Source organism: Nyctibius grandis, chromosome 9, assembly GCF_013368605.1.
Source record: "Nyctibius grandis isolate bNycGra1 chromosome 9, bNycGra1.pri, whole genome shotgun sequence".
NCBI lineage: Eukaryota > Metazoa > Chordata > Aves > Nyctibiiformes > Nyctibiidae > Nyctibius > Nyctibius grandis.
Genome location: NC_090666.1, coordinates 42,147,233 through 42,170,223, shown reverse-complemented (window position 1 = coordinate 42,170,223; position 22,991 = coordinate 42,147,233). Strand labels below are relative to the sequence as shown.

The following is a 22,991-nucleotide window of genomic DNA, read 5'->3' as shown; positions in this document are numbered from 1 at the left end:
GATGATGGAGTTTGTCTTGGGAGATTGTTTGGTGCTGGGGATGAGTTTGGTCGTGAGTGTGAGCTGTGTTAATTTTGGACTTGTTGCTTTAGTTCTAACTGCTCAATATTTGTATCCGAGGGGTAATCTTGTTGTAGAGTAAGTTTTAAGTAGTGCAGAGGCAGATGATGTCGTTAAATGAGTCTTGAGGACTAACTAAATGCGTCAGCCCCTCTGTTGGTGGCATCTGCCTCTTTCTTTTCCTCTTAACCCCGTTATTCCTTGACTTTGCTACGGCTTCTCCGAAAACTCCTTCTTTGCAGTCAGATTAAATATAAGGTGATTTTTTTTAAAAAAAAAAGGCCCCATTATCAGATACTTATTTTTGCCTGGTTCACTCCAGGGTTCCTCTGCCCTGTTCGTTCCTCGGGCCGTGGCCCTGCCTCGCATCCCTTGGTGCTGTCTGATCTTCGTCCGTAGCTCCTCACATTGGCCCATGCAAAATACACACAAAAGACGTATTTCTGAAGGCTTTTGGTATGGTTTCAGCATTAAATACCTTTATTCTTTTTAACTGCGCACAAACCCCTTGTTTGCCACTGCTGACCTCTGACTTTTACTGCTGCATCCCACAGCTGAGCACCTTGCGTGGGGCAGAGCTGCTGAAACGAGCCTTGGCTTGGTCCTTGGCATCTGGGGTGTGAGACTGTAAATACACTTTTTAACAGAAAATGCTGTTTGTGGCTTTTTTTCTTGACTGTATGAAAGTTAAAGACTGCTGTGTTCTCTTTAATTGTTGTTTTTTTTAAATTTAAAACATAATATAGTACTTTTTTGATCCTATTACCACTTTTAACATCACAGGTCGTGTCATTACGGTTTTGTTGCACAGTCCCTATTGATCTATTCTCTCTGAATTTGGCTCCTTAACATGAGCCTGAATTAGATGCAAAACTACAGAATAGTCGACGTCTTCAGAGTTAAATCTTGGTATTAACGTTTTTGTTCTGTCTTTTTGCCCCTGATTCTTCAGAATTGGAAGACTTTTTTCTCCAGATATCTGTGTGTGTGTATATATATATGTAGGCAAACTGCTGGGGTCATGCAAAGAGGTGCAGATCATGGAACAACAATGAAAATTGTCTAAATTTTTTGTACATAAATCAAGATTTAGTACAAATGCTGGTACTGTTGACGACTTGCTTCTGAGGGCCTTGTGCTGTTGAATCCTGACAGACACCCCCCCGTTCCCTGTATGTATTGCTTTGAAACCTGAGTTAATGGATGCGTATCAGAGCTGTGTAAACAATTAATAAACCTGTTTGTATTAAGTTGGCCAGAGAATTTCTTCATTTTAGATTCACCGTACTGTTTTCAGAGTAAGCTTGACAGCTTCTTTTTTCAAGGGAATATGTTTATATGTATAAATTATAATAATTTTGTATTTGTTTAGCATAACCACGTGAGGCTGTGCAAGGCAGTAAGTCTTCCCTTATGGTTGTGATTGGCATTTTCTTGTGCTTTTAGGAAATACTCAGTTGCATGCAGTGTACCAAGCAACAAATAATCCCATTGCTTCGTTGGTTGAGATGTGTTTATTTTTTTAATACAGTAACAGGTAGTCACCGATCTTTTATTGCCCTGTACTTGTTTATGACCAGCGGTGGGCAAGGTGCCATGAAGGAGTTGGCCTCTTCTCCCGGGCAAATAGCGATAGGACAAGAGGACACAGCCTCAAGCTTGGCCAGGGGAGGTTCAGGTTGGACATTAGGAAGCATTTCTTCTCAGCAAGGGTCATTAGCCATTGGAAGGGGCTGCCCAGGGAGGTGGTGGAGTCCCCATCTCTGGAGGGGTTTAAGAAAAGCCTGGCCATGGCACTTAGTGCCCTGGTCTAGTTGCCATGGTGGTGTCAGGGCAATGGTTGGACTCGATGATCTCAGAGGGCTCTTCCAACCTGGTTGATTCTGTGATTCCGTGAAGGAGCCCACAGTGCAGTTCCTCCAAGCGTTGATTGGCCATGGAGGGTCTTTCTGCTGCGCTGGGTGAGGTTTCTCCTTGGTAACCGTTTGCCTGCTGCATGGTGTGAGTTAAGACCAGTCCTCTTTTACATTTAGGACCTCAGAAATCCATGGGTCTTCCTCCTCCACACACCTACACTCTTCTGATCACCTTTTTTAATGTACTCAAGACGTGGTGATAAAGTGGCGTTCAGGTGCTCTGGTGTGGACATTTGTGATGTGAGATCTGTGGGGGGTTTTTTCAGGTTCTGGTGGCAGTGACCCACATCCAGTTGTGGACAGTGAATCCCATCGTCGCTCCCCCTCTGGATGTCTTGTACAAAGAATCCTTTAATGATCCATGTGCTGATAAACAGCAGGTCCCCTCCGGATTTTGACCAACGAGTCTCTCCTCCTTGTTCCTCCTCACAGCCCTTGGGGAGAGACAGCTCAGCTTTGCAGGCCAAGTAGTCTGTCAAAAGCTGTTTCTGCCTGGAAGTGTAAGACAGTGGCAGAGATTTATAGAGGCCAAGTGAATCAAACCATCGTTTTTCTGGTTTGTGGCGGTGGGCACATTTACTGAGGGGACTCTGGTTCCCTTCCCACACCGCAGCAGATAGTGAAGCCCATATATTCCCTTTCTGCACCCCACAAACAACCGATAGCATGACGAGCTGCTCCAGAAAGATTCTAATTATCTCCTGGCTTTTCTGCCAGTCAAACCTTGATCCAAAACCTGAATTATTGCCCCTTTCTGAGCACGGGAGCAGCTCGGGAGCCAGCGTTCGCATCCTGCCCTGTGCTCCCCGTATGAAGCCGCTGCAAAGGATTTCTTGCTCTGGCTCCACCTTGGGCTGCTTCCTTCCAGGGAGGCCAGATGGGGGCAGGATCCTCCTTTGTATTAGTAAATTCTTCAAACTAAAACCATTTTTTAAGGGAATTTTGCTATATCCAAGGTGATCAAACACTTTAAGCCTGAGCTGCCACTAAAAGAAATCCCCTTCCCCTCTCCCTGCCTTGCAGCACCACAAACGCTTGCGTGGGGCTTGGGGACCTAATTGTCATAAAACTGCTTTTATTTGTAACCTTCTGAATCATTGGCATGATACAGAGCAGCACAGACTTCATCAGGAACGAGCTCTGAATCCCGGCACTAATTCACCCCCCAGCAGCCAGGAACCCAAAGCACGAAGCTGCACGGGGAGGGGAAGGAAATCCTACGTAAGTGTGAAATTTCAAAACCCCGTATTTATTGTAAAAATCTGAGGTAGCCCTACCTTTGCCCAGGGAAATGCCTGCAGCTGCTTCGGGTCTCTCCTTTCCGGGGTTCGTGGGCATAATAAACCATTAAGGTGAATTGGGTAGAATTAAGGGAAGAGTCTTGGGACAAGACTTCTGTCTTGTGCCTGGGCTGCGCGTGTCCCCGAGCTGCCAGGTCGTCTCTCCGTGTCCTCGCGTGCCAGCCTGGCTGAACAGATCCCCTCTTACGCAGAAGAGGACGGGGGAGAAACAGGCCCAGCTTACAGGAGGTGAGGTTTTGAGTCACGCCGTCTGTGCGGGTGGGATGTGTCACAGAAACCGCCTCATTTCCCAAACTGTGGCACGTATAAACTTACCTTCCTTTGCACTTAACCGTTGGTAAATGCTGTTGGTTTCCTTAGTAACTGGGTCCTGTGGAGGGAGAAGCAGGGACGAGAGCGGTGTGTCGGGAGCGGTACCACAAACCGGGCTGAGTCCGGCCCCGCCATCGGTTCGCCCGGAGCAGCTGGTCCCCGAGATGCTGGGAGGGAAACCCGCTGGTGCTCAGCTTGTGCCTGCCCGTGTCCCTAGGAAAGCCCTGGTCGCCCCGGTTTAGGCTGGAGGTGGTGTTTTAAGGAGGTGGCGTAGCTGCAGGTGATGGACATCCGTGTCTGAAATGGTTCGGTCAGTTCTCACCGTGCAAACCCACACTCATAAAATGTCCCTGACCTGTGACTTAGTTCTTGTTTAGACCCCCCCTGCAGTGCTGCGTTCAGCTCTGGGGCCCCCAACTTAAGAAGGACATGAAGCTGTTGGAGCGAGTCCAGAGGAGGCCATGAAGATGCTGAGAGGGCTGGAGCCCCTCTGCTGTGGAGACAGGCTGAGAGAGCTGGGGCTGTTCAGCCTGGAGAAGAGAAGGCTCCGGGGAGACCTTCTAGCACCTTCCAGCACCTGAAGGGGCTACAGGAAAGCTGGAGAGGGGCTTTTTACAAGGGCAAGTAGTGACTGGACGAGGGATAACAATTTTAAACTGAAAGAGGGGAGATTGAGATGAGATATCAGGAAGAAATTCTTTGGTGTGAGGGTGGTGAGAGCCTGGCCCAGGTTGCCCAGAGAAGCTGTGGCTGCCCCCTCCCTGGCAGTGTTCAAGGGCAGGTTGGATGGGGCTTGGAGCAACCTGGGCTGGTGGAAGGTGTCCCTGCCCGTGGCAGGGGGGTTGGAACTGGATGGGCTTTAAGGTCCCTTCCAACCCAAACCATTCTATGATCCTATGATTGTATGAATTTCAGATTTACTCCACTTGATATTTAACAAAACTAGTTTTTTAGTCATTCAGGCACTCATGCATAAAACCTGTTTATTCTGATTTTACATGAATGAAAGAGCACAATGAACTTCCCCAAACTCCTACCTGAAGCTATTAAAACCTAAGCTTTGCGCTGCATGGCCTTGCTCTTCAGGTCAGCTGCGTTTTCAGCTTTTCGCCTTTCTGTTAAGCATTTGGGGTGGAAATCCTGCTCATGCTGGAGTTTTTGTAACTGATTTTGAAAGCTCCTGGGTTTCACTCTAGAGCTAGAGCCATGGATTTCAGCTGGCTCTGTATTACAGACACAGAGTTATCTCTGCCTGGTCTCTCCTGTGCCAATCATGGTTTTGTAGACTATCATCTTTCCTCTAAATCATCAGCTGAACGTGCTGCTAAAAAACTCGGTCACCTCTTAGCCCAAATAAATGCTGACAATGTCACGGAGTAATTTAATGGTCTGTTTCAAAGACCAGTAACCCCTTACTCAAGGTAATGTTTTATATCTTAGGACGAGCTTTTATCGAAGACACACAGCGATCTCACGGGGACTTCGCTGGCCTCCTGCCCAGCCTGGGATGCTTCTCTGCACCCTGCTGCTCCCAAACCCACAGGCAGTTGTTCTGGCACACGGAGAGAACGGGGAATCGCCTTCGGTGTCCACAACAACCAGCCCAGGAGAGAAACGCCTTAAACCATCGTCACCACCAAAGGGTAAAGATTATAGTGCTAAAATAAGTTGCCAGTGTGGGAGTTCAGCACTTGGGGCCCAGGTCCCTAACGATAAGTAGCTGCTTAACTCCAGTGGATTTCACTGGCAATTAGATACTTAAATACCTTTTAAAATGAGGGCCAATAACAGAGGCCTCACTGGAAGATGTACGTCACTGTTGATGGAGCTCCTGAAGGCATGTCGCTTGTGAAAGTCTATCTCTAGTCTTCCTTTAGCCTGTCTAGTTTCTGCTTTTTTAAAAAAGTCTGTCTTTAGTAAATTTTAAATCAACATGTTTTCAGGTAATTTTAAAGGCTGAAGGAGATGGGCTGTTTTTAAACAGATGAGTTTCGCTGCTTTCAACAGACAGTTTCATGGTAGGAACGACTCCATTCAAACCTGACAATGATTTACTTGTCAAAGCCAAAAATAATTCAACAACTAAACAAACAAAAATGTTTGTTTCATGTTTGTTGCTCATAAATCTGTGGTTTAAAAACACTTCTGCAGGAGTTAGATCGCTTTTGAATCTTTCCTGTACATTTCAACAAGCTCTTCTTGACCGTGTATTTCACAGAATCACAGAACCAGTCAGGTTGGAAGAGCCCTCTGGGATCATCGAGTCCAACCATTGCCCTGACACCACCATGGCAACTAGACCAGGGCACTAAGTGCCATGTCCAGGCTTTTCTTAAACCCCTCCAGAGATGGGGACTCCACCACCTCCCTGGGCAGCCCCTTCCAATGTCTAATGACCCTTGCTGAGAAGAAATGCTTCCTAATGGCCAACCTGAACCTCCCCTGGCCAAGCTTGAGGCTGTGTCCTCTTGTCCTAGCGCTGGTTGCCTGGGAGAAGAGGCCGACTCCCACTGTGCTACAACCTCCCTTCAGGTAGTTGTAGACTGCACTAAGGTCACCTCTGAGCCTCCTCTTCTCCAGGCTAAACACCCCCAGCTCCCTCAGCCGTTCCTCATAGGTCAGACCCTCCAGACCCTTCACCAGCTTGGTCACTCTCCTCTGGACTCTCGACCTGCCGTGGGCCAAATCCAGCTCAGGACTGGCTGCGAGTGGCAGGATGGGCAGGCGGGGTCTGCAGAGCTGCCTGTGCCCCGCTGACTGAACGGCAATTACTGTCCCAGGGTTGTTGGGTTTCCAGTGACTTGGTAAATAGGCTTTGATTCATGTCCTTTGCGATCCGATGGATGAGGAGCGTGCACCGACTCAAGCCAAAGGTGATGTGCCGTAGTGAAAAGTGTTTGAACCTGATGTAACCCCATGTCTGTGTTAGATCATTACGCTTAATTTTCAGAGTGTGAAGTGAATGACTGCATTAAACCATCCCATCCTTCGGTAACCCTAACGAGCAGACGCTGAGAACGTGCTCAAGTATAGCAAGATCTGTCATGAGACATTCCTACAGTCAAGGCAAGTTGTCTCCTTCCCTGAAAGCCAGCGTGTCCCACGCAGCGGCGATGCTGACGTGCCCTGCCCCACAGAATCACAGAATGGTTAAGGGTTGGAAGGGACCTCTGGAGATCATCTAGTCCAACCCCCTGCCAGAGCAGGGTCACCCAGAGCACGTTGCACAGGGTCGTGTCCAGGTGGGTTTGAATATCTCCAGAGAAGGAGACTCCCCCCCTCCCTGGGCAGCCTGTGCCAGGGCTCTGCCACCCTCACGGTAAAGAAGTTCCTCCTCATATTCAGATGGAAATTCCCATGTTTCACCTTGTGCCCATTGCCCTTGTCCTGTCACTGGGCACCACTGAGAAGAGTGTCCCTGCAGCGACAAGCCCACGCTTTGCATCTCCTCGCTGCTGGTCAGAAGGCAGCAGCAGCCCGGAGGCCGCGGGGATGGTTGCCTTGCTGAAGGCCGCCATACTCAGGGCATCTTTGCCATAGCCAGGGTAATTCCGCAGCTGCTTCTGTCCATCCACCCTCATTATGTCGCTTTATAAAAAGCCCCATGAAGTCAGCAGTAGTTTAGCCTCCCCTGGAATCATTTTCAAGGAAACGAGCTGAAAGTCTGCCAGACTCATTGAAATGAAAACTATTTAACGAATACATTTTCCTCCCCTTTGCTCCCTCACTGTAGAGAAAAAAAAGCATCAAGAAGCCTGAGTCATTTTTGCAGATGAATGAGACAATGTGCAAAGATTTGTACACGAGACTGAGATTGTACTTCATACGTGTGTGTGGGGAGGGACGGGGGGCTCAGAGGGCAGCTACAGCCCTTTTGGCATGGGGATGAGCAGCAGGTTGCCCCAGTGTCTTACCTCAACGTAAGACAAGTTGAGGGCTCGTAGTTTTGATCCTGATGGCGTGATACCCAGTGCTGAAAATGCTGTGTAACGTAACGGTGAAGAAAAGAAATATTTAATTTCCAAGGGGCTGAATTTTGGGTTTATATTTTGTACTTTCCTGGTTGTTTCTTTTTGTTCTGTCCTTGGTGGGAGTTATTCAGGTAAGATCCCCGTTAATGTCACCAAGGGAGGGTCAACGGGAGGACTTCGGTTTGCAGAAGTTTCTGTTAGCTCACGAGCTCCTGCAAAGAGCACCACTGAGAACACTGCTCTTGGGACAGAATGGCGTAATGCCCGGTGGGTTAGGGGATGTTATTTGTGATGGTATCATTCCTTATTGCAATTAAATGTCACTTTATTGACTGCAGTAATGAAGTGATTATCTTATTGTCTAGTGCCACTGCAGAGCCGAGCAACAGGAGCAACAGCAGATTCCTTATGGCTGGTTAGAGCTGTTAATAATAGTGCAGAGAAGAATTTCTCATGGTGGTTGTTGTGTTAATGACCTTTGTGTTGTGTTAATGACCTTTCACAGAGCATTCTGCCGCTGGGAACTGCTTCTGCAAAGTATCACTGGCCACAACTAGCGAGTACTCTTAATATTTTATGGACTACTGCAGATTGTATTTCAGGATATGAGATACCAGCTCAGCAATGTAAGTTAGGAATGTGAAGCATGTTGCAGGCTTTCCCCCCTCGTTTTACAGTTGGAGATGTTGGTAACCTTTTATATCAATATGTTCCATTTAAATGGGCAGAGTAAAAGAGAAATAACAAAAAAACGCTCTCAGGCCCAGGGTACAGTTTGCTGAAGTCTGTAACATTCACAGCGAGTCCAGAGGAGGGCGACCAAGCTGGTGAAGGGTCTGGAGGGTCTGACCTACGAGGAACGGCTGAGGGAGCTGGGGGTGTTTAGCCTGGAGAAGAGGAGGCTCAGAGGTGACCTTAGTGCAGTCTACAACTACCTGAAGGGAGGTTGTAGCAGAGTGGGAGTCGGCCTCTTCTCCCAGTCAACTAGCGATAGGACAAGAGGACACAGCCTCAAGCTTGGCCAGGGGAGGTTCAGGTTGGCCATTAGGAAGCATTTCTTCTCAGCAAGGGTCATTAGCCATTGGAAGGGGCTGCCCAGGGAGGTGGTGGGGTCCCCATCTCTGGAGGGGTTTAAGAAAAGCCTGGCCATGGCACTTAGTGCCCTGGTCTAGTTGCCATGGTGGTGTCAGGGCAATGGTTGGACTCGATGATCCCAGAGGGCTCTTCCAACCTGATTGATTCTGTTTATTCTGTGAAATTTAGACGTGTACTTCAGCCCATTAGTTGGTCAGCATCCTCCAGGTCCAGAAGACTACAGACATATGAATTGTATATTGATGGGAAGATTTATTTATTATGGTGTTTCTTGCGTATAGTCATTGCGCTTTGATCTAAATCTTGATCTTCTTTTACAGCAGGTTTTGTGATCTTGCCTTGCATGATTCTTGTAGAAGCCCGTGTCTGTTCTGAATTGCATGTTTGCTTTTCCGTATACTGTGGGAACTAGTTTGCAACGTAGGAGAGACAGAGGAGTTCAGAGGGAGAGGGATCACAGAATCAATGAGGTTGGAAGAGCCCTCTGGGATCATCGAGTCCAACCATTGCCCTGACACCACCATGGCAACTAGACCAGGGCACTAAGTGCCATGTCCAGGCTTTTCTTAAACCCCTCCAGAGATGGTGACTCCACCACCTCCCTGGGCAGCCCCTTCCAATGGCTAATGACCCTTGCTGAGAAGAAAAGTGGCAGTGCATGAATCTTTACAAATGAACCCTCCACGAATTTGAAAAACCCTTGGAATGGTGAGACGCCATAAGGAAGACTGATAGTAGCACTTTTCTTTTGCCCAAGAAAAAAGAAGTTAAAAGAACTGTTTTAATCACACCTTTCTGTTCATAGTTTGTTCCCTTTTTTTGGAAGAAAGCACGTCCTTGGTGAAAAAAAGGTATGGGGCCTAAGTAGTAATTATTTTATTTATTCCCTCTGTTCTCACATAGGGCATGAGCATCTTTCAGTAATATCAATGCAATTGTTGAACTGAAAAAGGCAGCAGAGGTGATTTCAGAATTAAGGGACTGAGCAGGGTTTTTGCAGAAGGCAAAGGGTGTGTTCAGCCATGTCCTTTCATCCCAAGTGATTTATGACAGGGAACGCATTTATGTTATAGCTGTTTATCCATCCATTTATTGGTTGCTGTTGGGGTGCTGTGGAAAGTTGGCAACGCTGTTCAAAACCACATGAAACTTCCCTGCTGCCAAGCTTTGTTAGAAATAATAGACTTCATGTGAAGACTTAGTAAATGATCTGAATGTGGACTGGGATATAAATGAACCAGGACTGGCATATGATTTCTCGGTAAATTGTTTCAACTCAGTTCCATAAGAAACCATAACAACTGTGCCTCTAAATTCACTGTAAGGCTCTGCTGAGCTCAGTGAGAAGCTGGGGGAAGAATGGATGTATATTGAAACTAAGAGATAGGTTTGGGTTATTAGACATTAGAATGGGAGGTGGTGGAGTCACCATCTCTGGAGGTGTTTAAGAAAAGCCTGGCCATGGCACTTAGTGCCCTGGTCTAGTTGCCATGGTGGTGTCAGGGCAACGGTTGGACTCGATGATCCCAGAGGGCTCTTCCAACCTGGTTGATTCTATGATTCTGTGAAAAGTTGAGGCAAAATTAACTTGGCAGGTTGTGAGAAAACCAGACCATGTCATAACGGCCAGCAGCATTGTGGCTACTGAGGTGGGACAATTCTTGTGTGTGCACCTGAGGTGGGCCACCAAGAAAAAATTATATTTCTTCCTCCAGCATAAGTGCAACAATAACCCACCTTAGGGAGTGAAAGGAAAAAGGACCACCAATGCCAAGAAGCAGTAGGCACCACAGAATCACACAGAATCAATCAGGTTGGAAGAGCCCTCTGGGATCATCGAGTCCAACCATTGCCCTGACACCACCATGGCAACTAGACCAGGGCACTAAGTGCCATGACCAGGCTTTTCTTAAACCCCTCCAGAGATGGTGACTCCACCACCTCCCTGGGCAGCCCCTTCCAATGGCTAATGACCCTTTCCAATGTCTAATAACCAGAAAGGTGTGATGTAGTGTAGTCCTCGTCCCACCAGTTTTGTACCAAGTGCTTTAAAGGCGATAGCCATTATTGCTGGTCATGCACCTGCGTGACTCCAGAGGATCCCTGTCCCTGCTGACCAGACCTGTCTGCCACTGCACCACTTTCCCTCTGCAACTGTTCCCTGGGTGTCTGTGGCTCTAAATTAAAGATCGATCTGCTTATAAGAGAACATCTGCCGCTGTCGCCGTAGTGGCTGTAAGCTAGTGATTTGCAACAATGGTAATAATAATGAAAATATTTGTCAAAAGATAAAAGATCTGTGTGATCTTTACTTCATTGTACTAAAGCAGAGGCTTGCTCAAAGGGACAAGTGTTGGAGACAGGATAAGACCTGAAATTCTGGCTGCCAGTCATGGCTTTTCACTGGCATTTACAGCTGATACTTGTACCTTTGTTCTAAAAATATAAAAGTTTATTTATCTTATAAATAGAAGGAAGAAGAAAAGATTTGAAAAGAAACCCCCCCCCCTTCCTTTCCTAGTTTATACTAACTTAAATTAATATTCTGAAAACTAGAAATTTTGAGTTACAGATGAGAGTTTTGTGCTTACCCCATAAGCTCGTGTTAGGACATCTGATCAACACCATCAGAGCTGGTTTTGATTCTTGAAGACATCTTCCTTCGCTGTATCTTCTTTCTGCTCAGTGCCTATGCGAAAAAACCCTGTTGCGGTCTTGGGAAGATTAGCAGGAGAGATAAATTAAGCTGTTTGACATCATCTCGTTGATAAATGTTTTCCTTTAAGACTCTCAAAGGACCTAAGTAAAGAACAGCGGAGGCTGTGACAGATGCTGTCATGTGAGGAGAACTACCCTTCGTGCCAATGACCAGATTCAGGTGGGAAAAAAAGAACAAAACAAGGCTGTTAGTTATGTGTAAATATCTTGTGGCAATATACGGTATCTTTTACTCTGTGATTTTATAGCTTCAGTGTTTTTTTAAAAAATCTACTATTTTTTAAGTTTCTACGACTAGTTGGAGAGTTACGTTGAGATGCACTTGTTCATCTGATTTCTCATTTCTTCATGATATCTCATAATGAAAAAAGTTAACAAATATTTGGCATCTTGTTCATATTCTTCTCAGTTTGGGGTTTTTTTTTTCCCCCCTTTGAATCCTCTCTTGAGTCAATGTTTGAAATATCCTGGTTGGACACTAACAGAGATGATCATGTGAGATTAACACCAACGGTCAAAGAAAGCAAATATTCTGTGTGAGAATGGTAGCTGGTGTGTGGTTTTGAGGAGATATACCTGCAGAAAGCAAAAAACATGTCAGTGTATATGTGTTTCCCTGTGAGTTCCAATAACATTTTAGCTGATGGGGCAGTGATTTGAATGCTGCTTGAATGTGTGTTACCTAGATGGAAATGAGGAGGGAAGGGAAACACCTTGGTGATTTTTTCCCTAATGCTGTTCTGTATAAAAACTGGAGTCCTGTATGCAAAGACCATCAAGCACTGGGTTACTGTTTATTTATTTGGATTTTATTTTGCAGCTTGGACCTGTCAGGAAAAAGCAGTGATTGCAATCTCACTAAGAGGGTGAGGGGGGATAGCAAAGAGAAGCTTGTCGTGAAGGCAGCCTTCCTAACCAAACAGTTTGATCAGTGGGATGGCAGTTCCTTCTGTGTCCAGAAACATCAGGAAGCGTGAAATGAATTTTGGTTTCGTACCAATATTCCTTTCTTTCCTCCTCTTCTAGCAAAGTCTTTTTGACTCATGGCAATGTTTACATGTCATACAGCTACTAGCTTGTGCTGCTACTCACCCTGTATTAACCTGTCAGTATCAAAAAATAAACATGAAAATAAGACACTGCAGATGATTTAGTCATGGCATTTTGATTGCATTGCCTCTAAGTATATTATTTGTTATGATCTAATATTTTCTATTAATACTTGAAGAAAGAGGACAAGCAGCACCAAAGGAAAAAGTGAAGTTAATCTTGTTACAACATGAATCCTTTCCTAAAAAAAACCACATTTGTATGGTACTTCAATTTAAAAATATAATGTTTGCAAACATTTGTCTCTGTTAGTTGGATAACCTAACAAGAATAAGAAAATGTATCATCTGTGGTATAAAAAATCACCTTATTACTTTTACAAATGCATAGGCATCGATTCTAGCATTTCTGATTCCAGAGAACAGGATCAAGGGAAGCTGCTTTTTTCAGTTTGTATTTTTTTTATATTTCCAGTGAGTTGATTCGTCAGCTGTTAATGAACTAGGAAACCATTCATCATTAGATACTGACTTGCTCTCTGTGTTCAGGAATCACCACAAAACAGTGAGTCTATGACGTTGTTATATTCAGGCTCTCAAATGCCTCGAAGTTTTGGGACATTGGACCACAGACACGGTGGTTCAGACCGATCATTGCAGCTGTAGATGGTTTTGTAGCCTGTGTGCAGTGACTCAGGGCTAAAGGTTCCCTGTCTTGGGGCTAGAGGTCTACCTTGCACAGACTGGGAGGGTTACTCCTCGGTGCTATGCAACTTGTCAGTTCCAAGGATTATCTGTAGGTTAAACAGTTAAATTCCCTGTTAGATTGAAATTTTCATTCCTAAGCCAAGACACAATCACTGACAATGCATGTGCTCCTCGCCTGTTTTTGTGCAGAAGGAAAAACGTTGGCTTAATGTACTGCCAGCTGTCATATCGTAAAGGCAGGTCTTGGAGAAATATATAAATATATATATATATATATAAATAAAATTCTACGGCAATCACTTGCATTTGTCTAACCAAGTCCTTCACTTCATATTTTTGGGTAAAAAATTTTTCCCTGCTTGCCACAATATTTCTGTACATCAGACCAAAATTTGCCTACCCCTACTGCAGAGGCCCTGGGCAGCGGATCCCTGCAGTTAAACCATCCTGTAGGTAAGCTGTTCCAACAGGTCAGCCTGGCTCACTGCTCCTGTGGACGCTGGCTCTGCACCAGGTAAGATACTTCTGGAACAACCTCTCTTCTCCTAGCCACCTCTGTCAACAACACATCAAAATCCTATTCATTTTGGAGGCCTTGATCAGATTTTGGACAGTCAGGCTCCCACCCATGCCTCACAGTTTCATATGCTCCAACCTGATTGATTCTGTGATTCTTGTCTGTGATCTTCTTGGTAGTTTCAAAAACATTACAAGAGAGAGATGTTTGCACATGTGTCTGCAGGATAGACTGCACCTGGATTTTTTAAGAAGAGAAACACGTTTCATATCCTCATCTGTCAATTTTCCACCCGCACCTGCAGCTTGTGAAGAGAAAGCTTAGTTGGACCATTAAAATGCACAAGTTCAACTTCCTTGTGTAAGCTTTTGTTTTCCTTGCATATAGCTGAAGTTCTTGTGATGTGGCTTTGCATACTTCTAAAATGATATGCCACTTTTACTGCATGCCAATTAGTAGGGAAAAAAATAAGGCAAATACTGAGAAATAAAGACGTTTAGTCCTAGGAGAGTGTGTCTTTTCCTCTGCTTGTAGGCTTAAAATCACGTCTTAGTTACTAGGCTGCATGACAGTTACAGACATTGCAGAGATGCATGGCATGGATTCAAAGTGCAGGTATTTCTTTGCTCAGTCAACGCTACGCTGCCAACTTAAGTGACGTCCAGGTTCAGTACTGAGTTCCTGAAGATGGTTTGCTCAGATGCTTCTGACACTGCAGCAAGTAAAACCCACTGAGGTTCCTTCAACTGGGAGAATGTCCCCTTAGCGATTTCGGTCCTGGTATTGATGAGTACCTTTGCGCCTGACTTCATCATCGAGTCCACTTGGGATCTAGAAACCACGTATAGTCAAGCCTGTACGGGGTCTCAATCTGGTAAGTGTTCTTTGAGGAAAAACACAAGATAATGATCTACTACTCATGCAGGCACGAGTGTCTTTAAATTGTGCTGGCACTGTCCTGACGTGATGACCTATTGGTCATGGTTCATTCCCCACCTACTCAGAGGACTCTCTCCCAGCTCTTAAGAAGATACAATAAATACTGGATAACAGTAAGCCCTTGTAAGAACAGTATGGTGAGGGAAAACCCTTACCTAAATCCCTTTTTCACTCCCTTTTTTATTATTAGTGGAGTTTCTCTGACTCGCATTTTCTACACCTGTTTCCTCTATTGTTTGGGTCCCTGAAGTGCAAATACAAATATAGCTCGTGGGCCTCCCGACAGAGCCTGGTAACAGCTTATCTAACAAGAATTACTTTATTTTTAGGGCTCTGAAGCTTGTGTTGTGCTCTTCAGTTGATGCTTTCCTCCCAGACTAAATGGCTTTCATGTTTAAGGCTTCTTGATCATTACAGCATTTTGCTCTCTGGCAGATTGTATATCATAAGAACATACATTTCACACCTTACAGTCTCCGGTGCATTTTTAGATTTTTGATGGAGACTGCACTCTAAAGGAAAATTTTGGACACACAATTAGCTTAGGTGAGAGCCTTGTGAATGCTAAAGTACAAGATGAGGTTTTTTTCCCCAGCTTTCCTGTGCAAAATCTGGTAGGCAGAAAGGAATGACGAAAAGAATGAGAAGTAACTTGAAAAAGGTAGTTAAAAAAAGACACAATGACACAAATATGCGTTGAAATATGTCCTTTTTCAATGATACAATGCTTGTTAAGTCCGGGTAGTCTACTGATTACCTCAGGAGGTTAAAAATAGTACCCATGATGTCAGTAAGTTTATCCACACAAAGGGCAAGGCACAGAGAAGCTGTGTAATTTTCAGTCAAACAGAGGCAAGGATGGATAAAAAGTCTCCTGAGTCTTGAAGTCGTCTTCTTCAGGAAGTGATGTCAGGCTTGTGGTTCAATGATATGTACTGCCTGGGTTTCATGATGTGGGGTCTGCCCTTGGCTTATTAGAATTCTTCCAAACTCTACCTTGGGATCTGGAGAGTGATGCATTACAAAAGAAATACAAGGGAAGGAATGATCAAGACAATACACAAATGTCACTAACGGGCATGGAGGTTGTGGAAAACTAGACTTTCTGTAAGAGTTCTGTCTTCTGGGGGTGAGGGGGTTGCAGTGTGGCTGCCGTGTGGCCCTTACATTCTGATCCTCTGTATTGACAGGCTCCAGGATTAGCTTACATGTTTTTCATAGGTGGAAGGCTGCCTCCTGAAACAAACTAAATGCAGTTCTAGAAAAAAAAACAGTGAGTTTTTGTATGTGAATGCTGTGTGGGTTAGGAGAGTGAGCATACATAGGCTGCTATTTCATAGTTGTTGTATTATATACCTTCTAAATAAATCTAGAGAAGGTCACATGTTATTTCCTTCTTTTCCCCCTGCCCTGAGTGGTTACTCTTTGATAAGTAGGACTGATAGAACTTAATATTTTAAAAAGTGAAGCACCAGAAAATATTTTCTCCTTTAAAATTATGGGCCATTTAAATGCAAAACATCTTCCTCTGCCTTAGTCATCTTGTACCATTCTGTCTTTTTAGTGCAAAACCACTCAGCATATGCATGTTTTTGTACCGTGGATAAAACAATCTGATCTGGTGTGCTAACCTGTAGCAGAACTGCCAGGCTGTCACCTACAGCAGAATTTTGCTATTGCCTTTGAAATATTTGTCCTCCAGAAAGTCAAGTTGGTATTCTCAGAATATTCCAGCAAGCAGTGACTTGAAATCCAAGTCACAGACACAAATTTTCACAAAAAAGCAATTAAAAAAATATCAGAGGAATATTAACCATTAATATTCCATTTACCTCATGCATGTTCTACTTCAGCATGCAATATGTGCTGATACTTCAACATGAATATGTATCGTTGACATTTTAACAGTCTTGAGAAGTGAATGATATGAAATGTAACAATGAGCATAGTAGTTGATTTCCACAGTGAAGACCAATGTATAGACATATGTGAAGATGATATGTGTGCATGTGTTTAGGTATTATATATAAATATACAAATAACAACTTATTTATATATAGGCAGGTGTGTTTATTGGGATGTGTTGTATGTAGATACAAACACTTAGGCAAGTGAACACCAACTTTTCACCAGTAAAAGCCATTTATGGACTTGAGTAGAAATCACAGAAAATGTTGTGGGTTTTTTTTCAGTTTTAAACAAAAATGAAGCTAGTAGTGGTAGTTTTGTCAGAGTTGTTCCCTGAGATATGGAGCTGAAGGAGCAAAGCAGCAAATAGGAGAATGGAAAGATTTGCTGGCAGCTGTAGGTGACCTAAGAGCACTCTCCTCCCCTCTTCGTGTTCTGATGTCAGAATATAAATCTTATGTTCTGCCCAACTTTTTGCTTCAGCAATAATACTTTTGGATCTTAAACCCCTTCTGTAATTTTGATGGGTTATTCCATGCTTCATTCCCAGCCCTGAACTCTCTGCTGCTAAAGATCTGCCTGCTGCTGAAGATCTGCCATGTCTCACATCAAAGACAGCTGCATTTCAGTAGCAGAAAAAGTGGTACTTGCATCCTGCATGTAATTTTGCCCTTGTTTAGTGTCTTTCTAAATTAGATATATTGAACAGCACTGTAAAAGAATCTGAAGGTGATGTTCTAGTAACCTAGGAGTTGCAGAGTATATCACTAGGGGAGAGATTTTTTGCAGGTATTTGCAAGAGAACTGCACAGAAGATTGCACCCTGTCTGAAAATGCTTGCTGATTTAGTCAGAGTAACCATCAGGACAGAAGAATACAAGCCTCTGTTGATCTAGTAAACCTGATTTAAATTAGATAATTGGAATGAGGAAAGGTGTCTAGAGGAAAGGTGTCCCTGCCTGTGCAGGGGGGTTGGAACTGGATGATCTTTAAGGTCCCTTCCAACCCAAACCATTCTCTGATTCTATGATAATGAGGTATAATAATATCCAATATTGTAGCAGTGACTATGGGGGAATGCCATTTACAGGAAGAGCAATGTAAAGTACAACTGTTAAGTCTGGAAAAGAGGCCACAAACCCAGACTTGCTGAAAAGCACCAAGAAGGGGGATGGTGAGTGGCCAAACATGGCTCTAATTTTGGCATCAACAGAGATTTGAGGTGGAAAAAACAATAATGAATTACACATTTAATACAAAAAGTTGGCCCTTCACTACATAAAGGTTTGTCATCACTTACGTAGATGTCACATTATCAATCAGCTGAAAAGCAGTACTTCAGAGAAAAATGACTCTGTGAGTTATTTCTGGAATGCACATGCACAGGAACTGGGTTGGAGAGCAGAAGGTTAAGCTGACATTGCTCTTGTGAGACTCCATCAACGTGCTGTATTAATTTCTGGACATCTTCAAAAGATGTTAAGAAACTGAAGGACTTAAATAAACAGAAATAAGATTAAAAGGGGAAGGATTGCCTAGTAAAGCAAAATGCTAAGTAATTGAAAGCATATAACTTGCCTAAAGGAGGAAGGGAAGGATCTACAGCTCTGTGCAGAGTATAAAATACCTGGCAGTAGTGAATGAGAAATGATATTTCATCTGGATATAAATATTAACTTCTGGAAAGAGTTAAGGAACAAGAACATGTCTCTCAAGGGCTCCTGACAATCATTTATTGAATTATGTGATATACTATATGAAAAGAGATCATTGTTGATACTGGCTTTTAAATGCACCTCCTTGAAGAACTAAAGACAATCCTATAATGAGAGTTGACTAGATGACCTAAGAGGTCCCTTCTGTTATCATCACCATGATTCTACTCCATACATCATATAATTCTTGACCTGCCAAAATACTTTGTGCATTACAACTGCTTGCCTGTTGCTTAATCTGTTTATCATGTATTCTCAGTCTTTCTTCACCTCCTTCACCAGGCATTTTGGCTGTTAATGGGCTTCCTTGCAAGTTTCTCCTTGCAAGTAGTCAGTTTTTCCATGTCCCTGGGTCCATGTGTTCAGCTATGAAACATTTCATAAGAAGTGATAAAACTATTGACAAATGATTTGCATCAAGTTAAGCTGATAAAGCACTTCAGGTGACTTAAGGGATGAAATTAAAGACAGACTTATACTAAAAATTTAGTTTGAAGTCCAGACTCCCCTCTCCTTTCTCCGAAGTTCAGAGATTCTTGAATTTGGATAGTTTTGATTCAGGTACAATATAGGAATGAAATTGTCTCTGTCACTTCAAATTCGTTATTATTATCAACTCTGAAAGAAGAAAATGTGCGTGTTTTGTCCATTTGGGTGTCGCCTTGGATTTGCCTAGGGAGCTGGATTTGCCTAGGGATCCATTTCAGCAGAGAGCTGGTGAAGTTCAGTCAAGCTCTGGTGTGTTTTGGGTTTCCTCGGGAGCACAGAAGTGCCCAGCTCCCTTTTCCTTCATGTTGCTGAGAACAGGTGGCCTCCTCCAGGGTCACCAAGTATATTTAGGGCTGAAACTTGAGCGGGCTGGAGCCACATTGGCTGTGCTAGCCACATGCGTCATCAGGAGCTGAGGTACCAGGCTTGCTCTCGCCCTGTGCTGCTCAGGAGGGAAGACTGGAGAGGCTTTGCTCCTAAGGATATTTACTAGATGTTGCTGGTAAGAACATTTTAATCATGTTTGATTTCTTTTCCTTAGAATAGGATCTTGAGCTGTTTCCTGATTCTGTAGTTTTTTGGGACTGGTTGTTGTGCCTTGCCCGTGGAAGTCAGATCTTCTGTCTGGATGACTAGTTGCAGATTGCAGTAAGAGGAAAGGACCTGGAGCTGTGTTTTGGAAGTGTAACTGAAGGTTATAATAGTGACAGTTTGTATAGATTGTGTTGTATGCAATCCCTACTCCTTGGGTTTATTCGTAAACTTTGGTCTACTTTTTCTCATGACATGCCACTTATTAATTATTCTTAATTTATTTTAATAGTTAACATTCTGGTTTAGCAAACTGATTTTTTTTTTTGTAATTTTTTTCAACACATTGGAACTAAAAAGGGACAGTATTCTATGTTCCTATATTTAACCTGCATTACTAGACTTCACTTGCCTCAGAAGGAATTGCAGTTTAGCCAGCTAAACAAAACCACCCCGCCATTTGGTAGTATTAGCTTACACGGCAAATATCTTTGGGCTCAGGAACAGCTGTTCCAAAGCCTCATCCCCTACCAACATTAGAAACAAGGCTGTAGTCTCTGGTGGAAAATTGTAGCTTTGCCTCATAGCAAAATCATTGTGTTAATTAATTCCTTTGAAGGTTTTGACATAATTCGTACTTTGTAATTCAGCCAACTGTATGGATTTCCATATTTTCCAGGTCTGAAGAAATAGAGAGAAAAAAGCCACAAGAGCTAAAAAAACGCCCCCAGAGCATCTATATAGACTAATGTTGGAAAGACAGAAATTGCCTCATTAACCTAAGGTCACTTAAAAAAAATATTTACAATCTTTTTCTACATTACGCTTTTACTTGTGAATGAATATAGTAGAATATACAGATAAAGCTCCCATTCAAACAGGAGCTTGAATAATATAATTAAATAGTATAGAATAGTCACAGAGAAAAGAAAAAATCTTCAAATAATTTTGTTGTAATGAAAAAAATCAAATCATACTTCAAGAAATATCTTCCTCTGATTTTTTTCTTTTTTCTTTTCATTGAATTCCAGTAACTATTAGAATAAAGTATTTATCCAAAATTGTAATTTAGATAGTACCTTTGAAACTTAATGCAACGCTGTCCCATAACAGTCAGAAACAAAGTAATGCCAGATCCCAACTTTAGTTCTCTCTGTCGTTCAAATTTTTTCACTAATTAGCCAACAACTTTGTGATAATCTCACTAGTTACTAACCGTGACCCAGGCGCTTTATGAACTTGACTAGTAGCTTTTCATAGTACTTGCAGTCTTGGGCTAATACTCTATATTCACACTTTCATCTGCTGCGTGACCAGTGAGTGGGGAGAGACAGAAGCATACCCTCAAAATGGAGGAAGAAGAGTATGAGGAAGTTGTGGAGGTAAGAAGAAAATATGAGAGTAAAAATATTTGTTTCCTGCCTTGTGAATTAATATATTGGTCGCTTTAATGAGATGTTGCTCATGAGCGTAGATGGTTGCTTGCTGTTTGCTCTCTGAAAACTAGGGTATGATTAGATATTTATTAAATGGTTTGATCAGTAAAAAACAACAAGTTGCTCTCAGTGGAGCAAAGTCTCCCTGCTTCCTGTCATAGTTTCTCTGTTTAAATACGGATTGTAACCATCCCACACACCCCCATCGCGAGGTTTTGTGATTACTCTTCTGCATAATTATAGATGCAGTGGGCCATCTCTTTTCCCTCCTGGCTTGCCCTCTGTCATCCAATCCGTGCTAGTGAGGATGACTTTGGAAGCCACTTTCTAGCCTCGCCTCTGTGCCTGCTGCAATGGAGAAATGCAGCAGTTCTGTGCCACCAAGGTACCGTTAACCAAAACCAATTTAGCTTTAGAAGGTGCAGAGATGGAGCTAGACTTAAACCTGTAGATGTCTGTGGAGTTGCATCAGGGGTTAATTTACCAATAGGTCATTTAAACTCACAGTTATAAGCCCAATTATTTAGTCTCAGCAATTTGATTAAAAGAATCCCCAGGAACTGGGGAACCTTCAGCTTATTATTATGAGCGAGTGCCATTGGAATAATGATTTTTGCTATTGAAACAGTACATGAGGTTACCAAACAGTATGGTCTTACCTGTTGCATTATTACTATTCTGAAATGAAATTATGTGATATGAAAGACTTAAGTGATTATAACAAATTGCTCAGTGTTTGAGGAAAAGAAGAAGATAGCACGAATGTAGGCATCCCACAACTCTCTATCTCCACACTAATCAATTGACTGTTGATTTCAGGCAGTGTTACAACCCTGAGTACTGACTTCGTAAATTTCAAATAGTGAATGAAGTCAAATGGTTTGCCAGTTGAATTAGTTAAATGTGTTTTGGAAAATAAACATTACTGTTCATAAAGTCGGTTTTAAAGACATTGTGCCACCTAGTTACAAAGACACCAGAACTTCATTAAGTTTCCTATTACCATGTTACTTGTAATTGCCTTTATGCTTCCTGAGCATTATGGGCTTCCTGTAACAAAACACATATTTATTTGCTGTCAGTGTTTAATTATGGTATGTTGGGCTTTTTGTCTACACAGCTCTGTTTCATTCTTTGTTTTTAATTTTCAATGGCCACCTTCCTGTAACCACAGCCCTCGGACAGACCGAGATGGTACAGCTTTAGTTGCTTCCCTCAAGATATTAATAATGAGAAGTTAAATAAGACAGGAACAATAGCATCTGGTACAATTTTAAGTCAGCATAAGCCTTTCCAGGATAAGTAGAATTCCATTTCTATATGAATCGCCTGTTTTAAACCTGTAAGAGTTCTATCAAAAATTCATCTTCGGAAAGAGCAGAAAATTGTTGCTGAATAATGAGTGGTTGAGAAAACGTTGAGGATTTTAAGATATTATTTTCTCTTTCTCTGGAGTTATTAGCCTGCACTGGACACTGTAGCCATGTGTGATGTGCAAAAAAACACAGTGAATAACACAAATCTTTGCTACTGAGTTACTCCAGGCTTTGTGGAAGGTGGGTCAAACACAGTATAGGGCCAATGAGCAGAAATTGCCTCAAAACAGCCCAATATGAGACTGACTGAAAAGTAAGGGCTAGTTATGTGAACCTAACTTTGAAGAACAAATTTGGGAAAATTTTAAATTTTAAACAGAATTTTTTTTAGTTCTTGATTGAAAGGGTTTTCTGTTCCTGCAGTTTTGGTATGTAACCCTGCGGAAATCATTGCTGAGGAGATTTTTTCAAAGAGAAAAACCGCGCTTTACATTTTCTCCTTTCTGGAAGCCAGTGGCACGTTAAGCCCCTTTTGACTAAAAATAGCTGGTGTTTACTACAGCGGATGGAGCAACATCTTTAAATATGTTTTTTCTTCATTAGGCAGCTAGGGGAGGTGAGGGGCGATGCCTCAGGGCGCGCGGCCGCCTCCCCTCAGCGCTGCCGCCTCCCCTCAGCGCGGCCGCCCCCCCTCAGCGCGAGCCTGTGGCGGGCCGGCGGGACGGCGCCATCGCGCGGCCGCCATTTTCTGTGTGGCAAATTAATTAATTGTGAGGAAGATTAACTGAGGAGCGTATGGAAAAAGAATCCATTCCTTAATGCAAAAAAATGAACAGATGTTCAGAGTTACCAAGCATGCAAATATGACTGCATAGGTACCTATGAACTACAGTCCTGTTTCTCCAGAAGCGTGTTTTTAAAACAGCGTAACAGAAGCTACAATTTGCTCTTTGGTATGGTCTGGCCTAACAATGATTTTTTTTTTTTTCCCTCTCTCTTTTTTTTAATAG

At 43.2% G+C, this 22,991-nt stretch overlaps 1 protein-coding gene and 1 long non-coding RNA gene across 20 annotated transcripts in view; one reads left to right on the top strand and one right to left on the bottom strand.

Annotated features, from left to right (window-relative positions):
* Positions 1-1,605: 1,605 nt before the first annotated feature.
* Positions 1,606-11,316, bottom strand: LOC137667449 (uncharacterized). The gene is made up of 3 exons (XR_011048794.1): positions 11,247-11,316; positions 3,593-3,647; positions 1,606-2,468 (listed from the first exon to the last, which is right to left on the bottom strand). It is a non-coding gene; the product is annotated as an uncharacterized lncRNA (long non-coding RNA).
* A 7,790-nt stretch (positions 11,317-19,106) lies between these two features.
* NEB (nebulin) overlaps positions 19,107-22,991 on the top strand; it is a 125,979-nt gene continuing 122,094 nt past the window's right edge. For 18 of the 19 annotated variants that reach the window (XM_068407615.1, XM_068407614.1, XM_068407619.1 and 15 more), the window contains exons 1-2: positions 19,107-19,200; positions 20,547-20,611. In XM_068407615.1, coding sequence (XP_068263716.1) covers positions 20,579-20,611 — 33 coding nt within the window. In that variant the 5' untranslated portion in view covers positions 19,107-19,200; positions 20,547-20,578. Of the gene's footprint in view, positions 19,201-19,908; positions 20,014-20,546; positions 20,612-22,991 lie in introns of all 19 variants that reach the window. The other variant, XM_068407600.1, reaches the window with a different exon arrangement.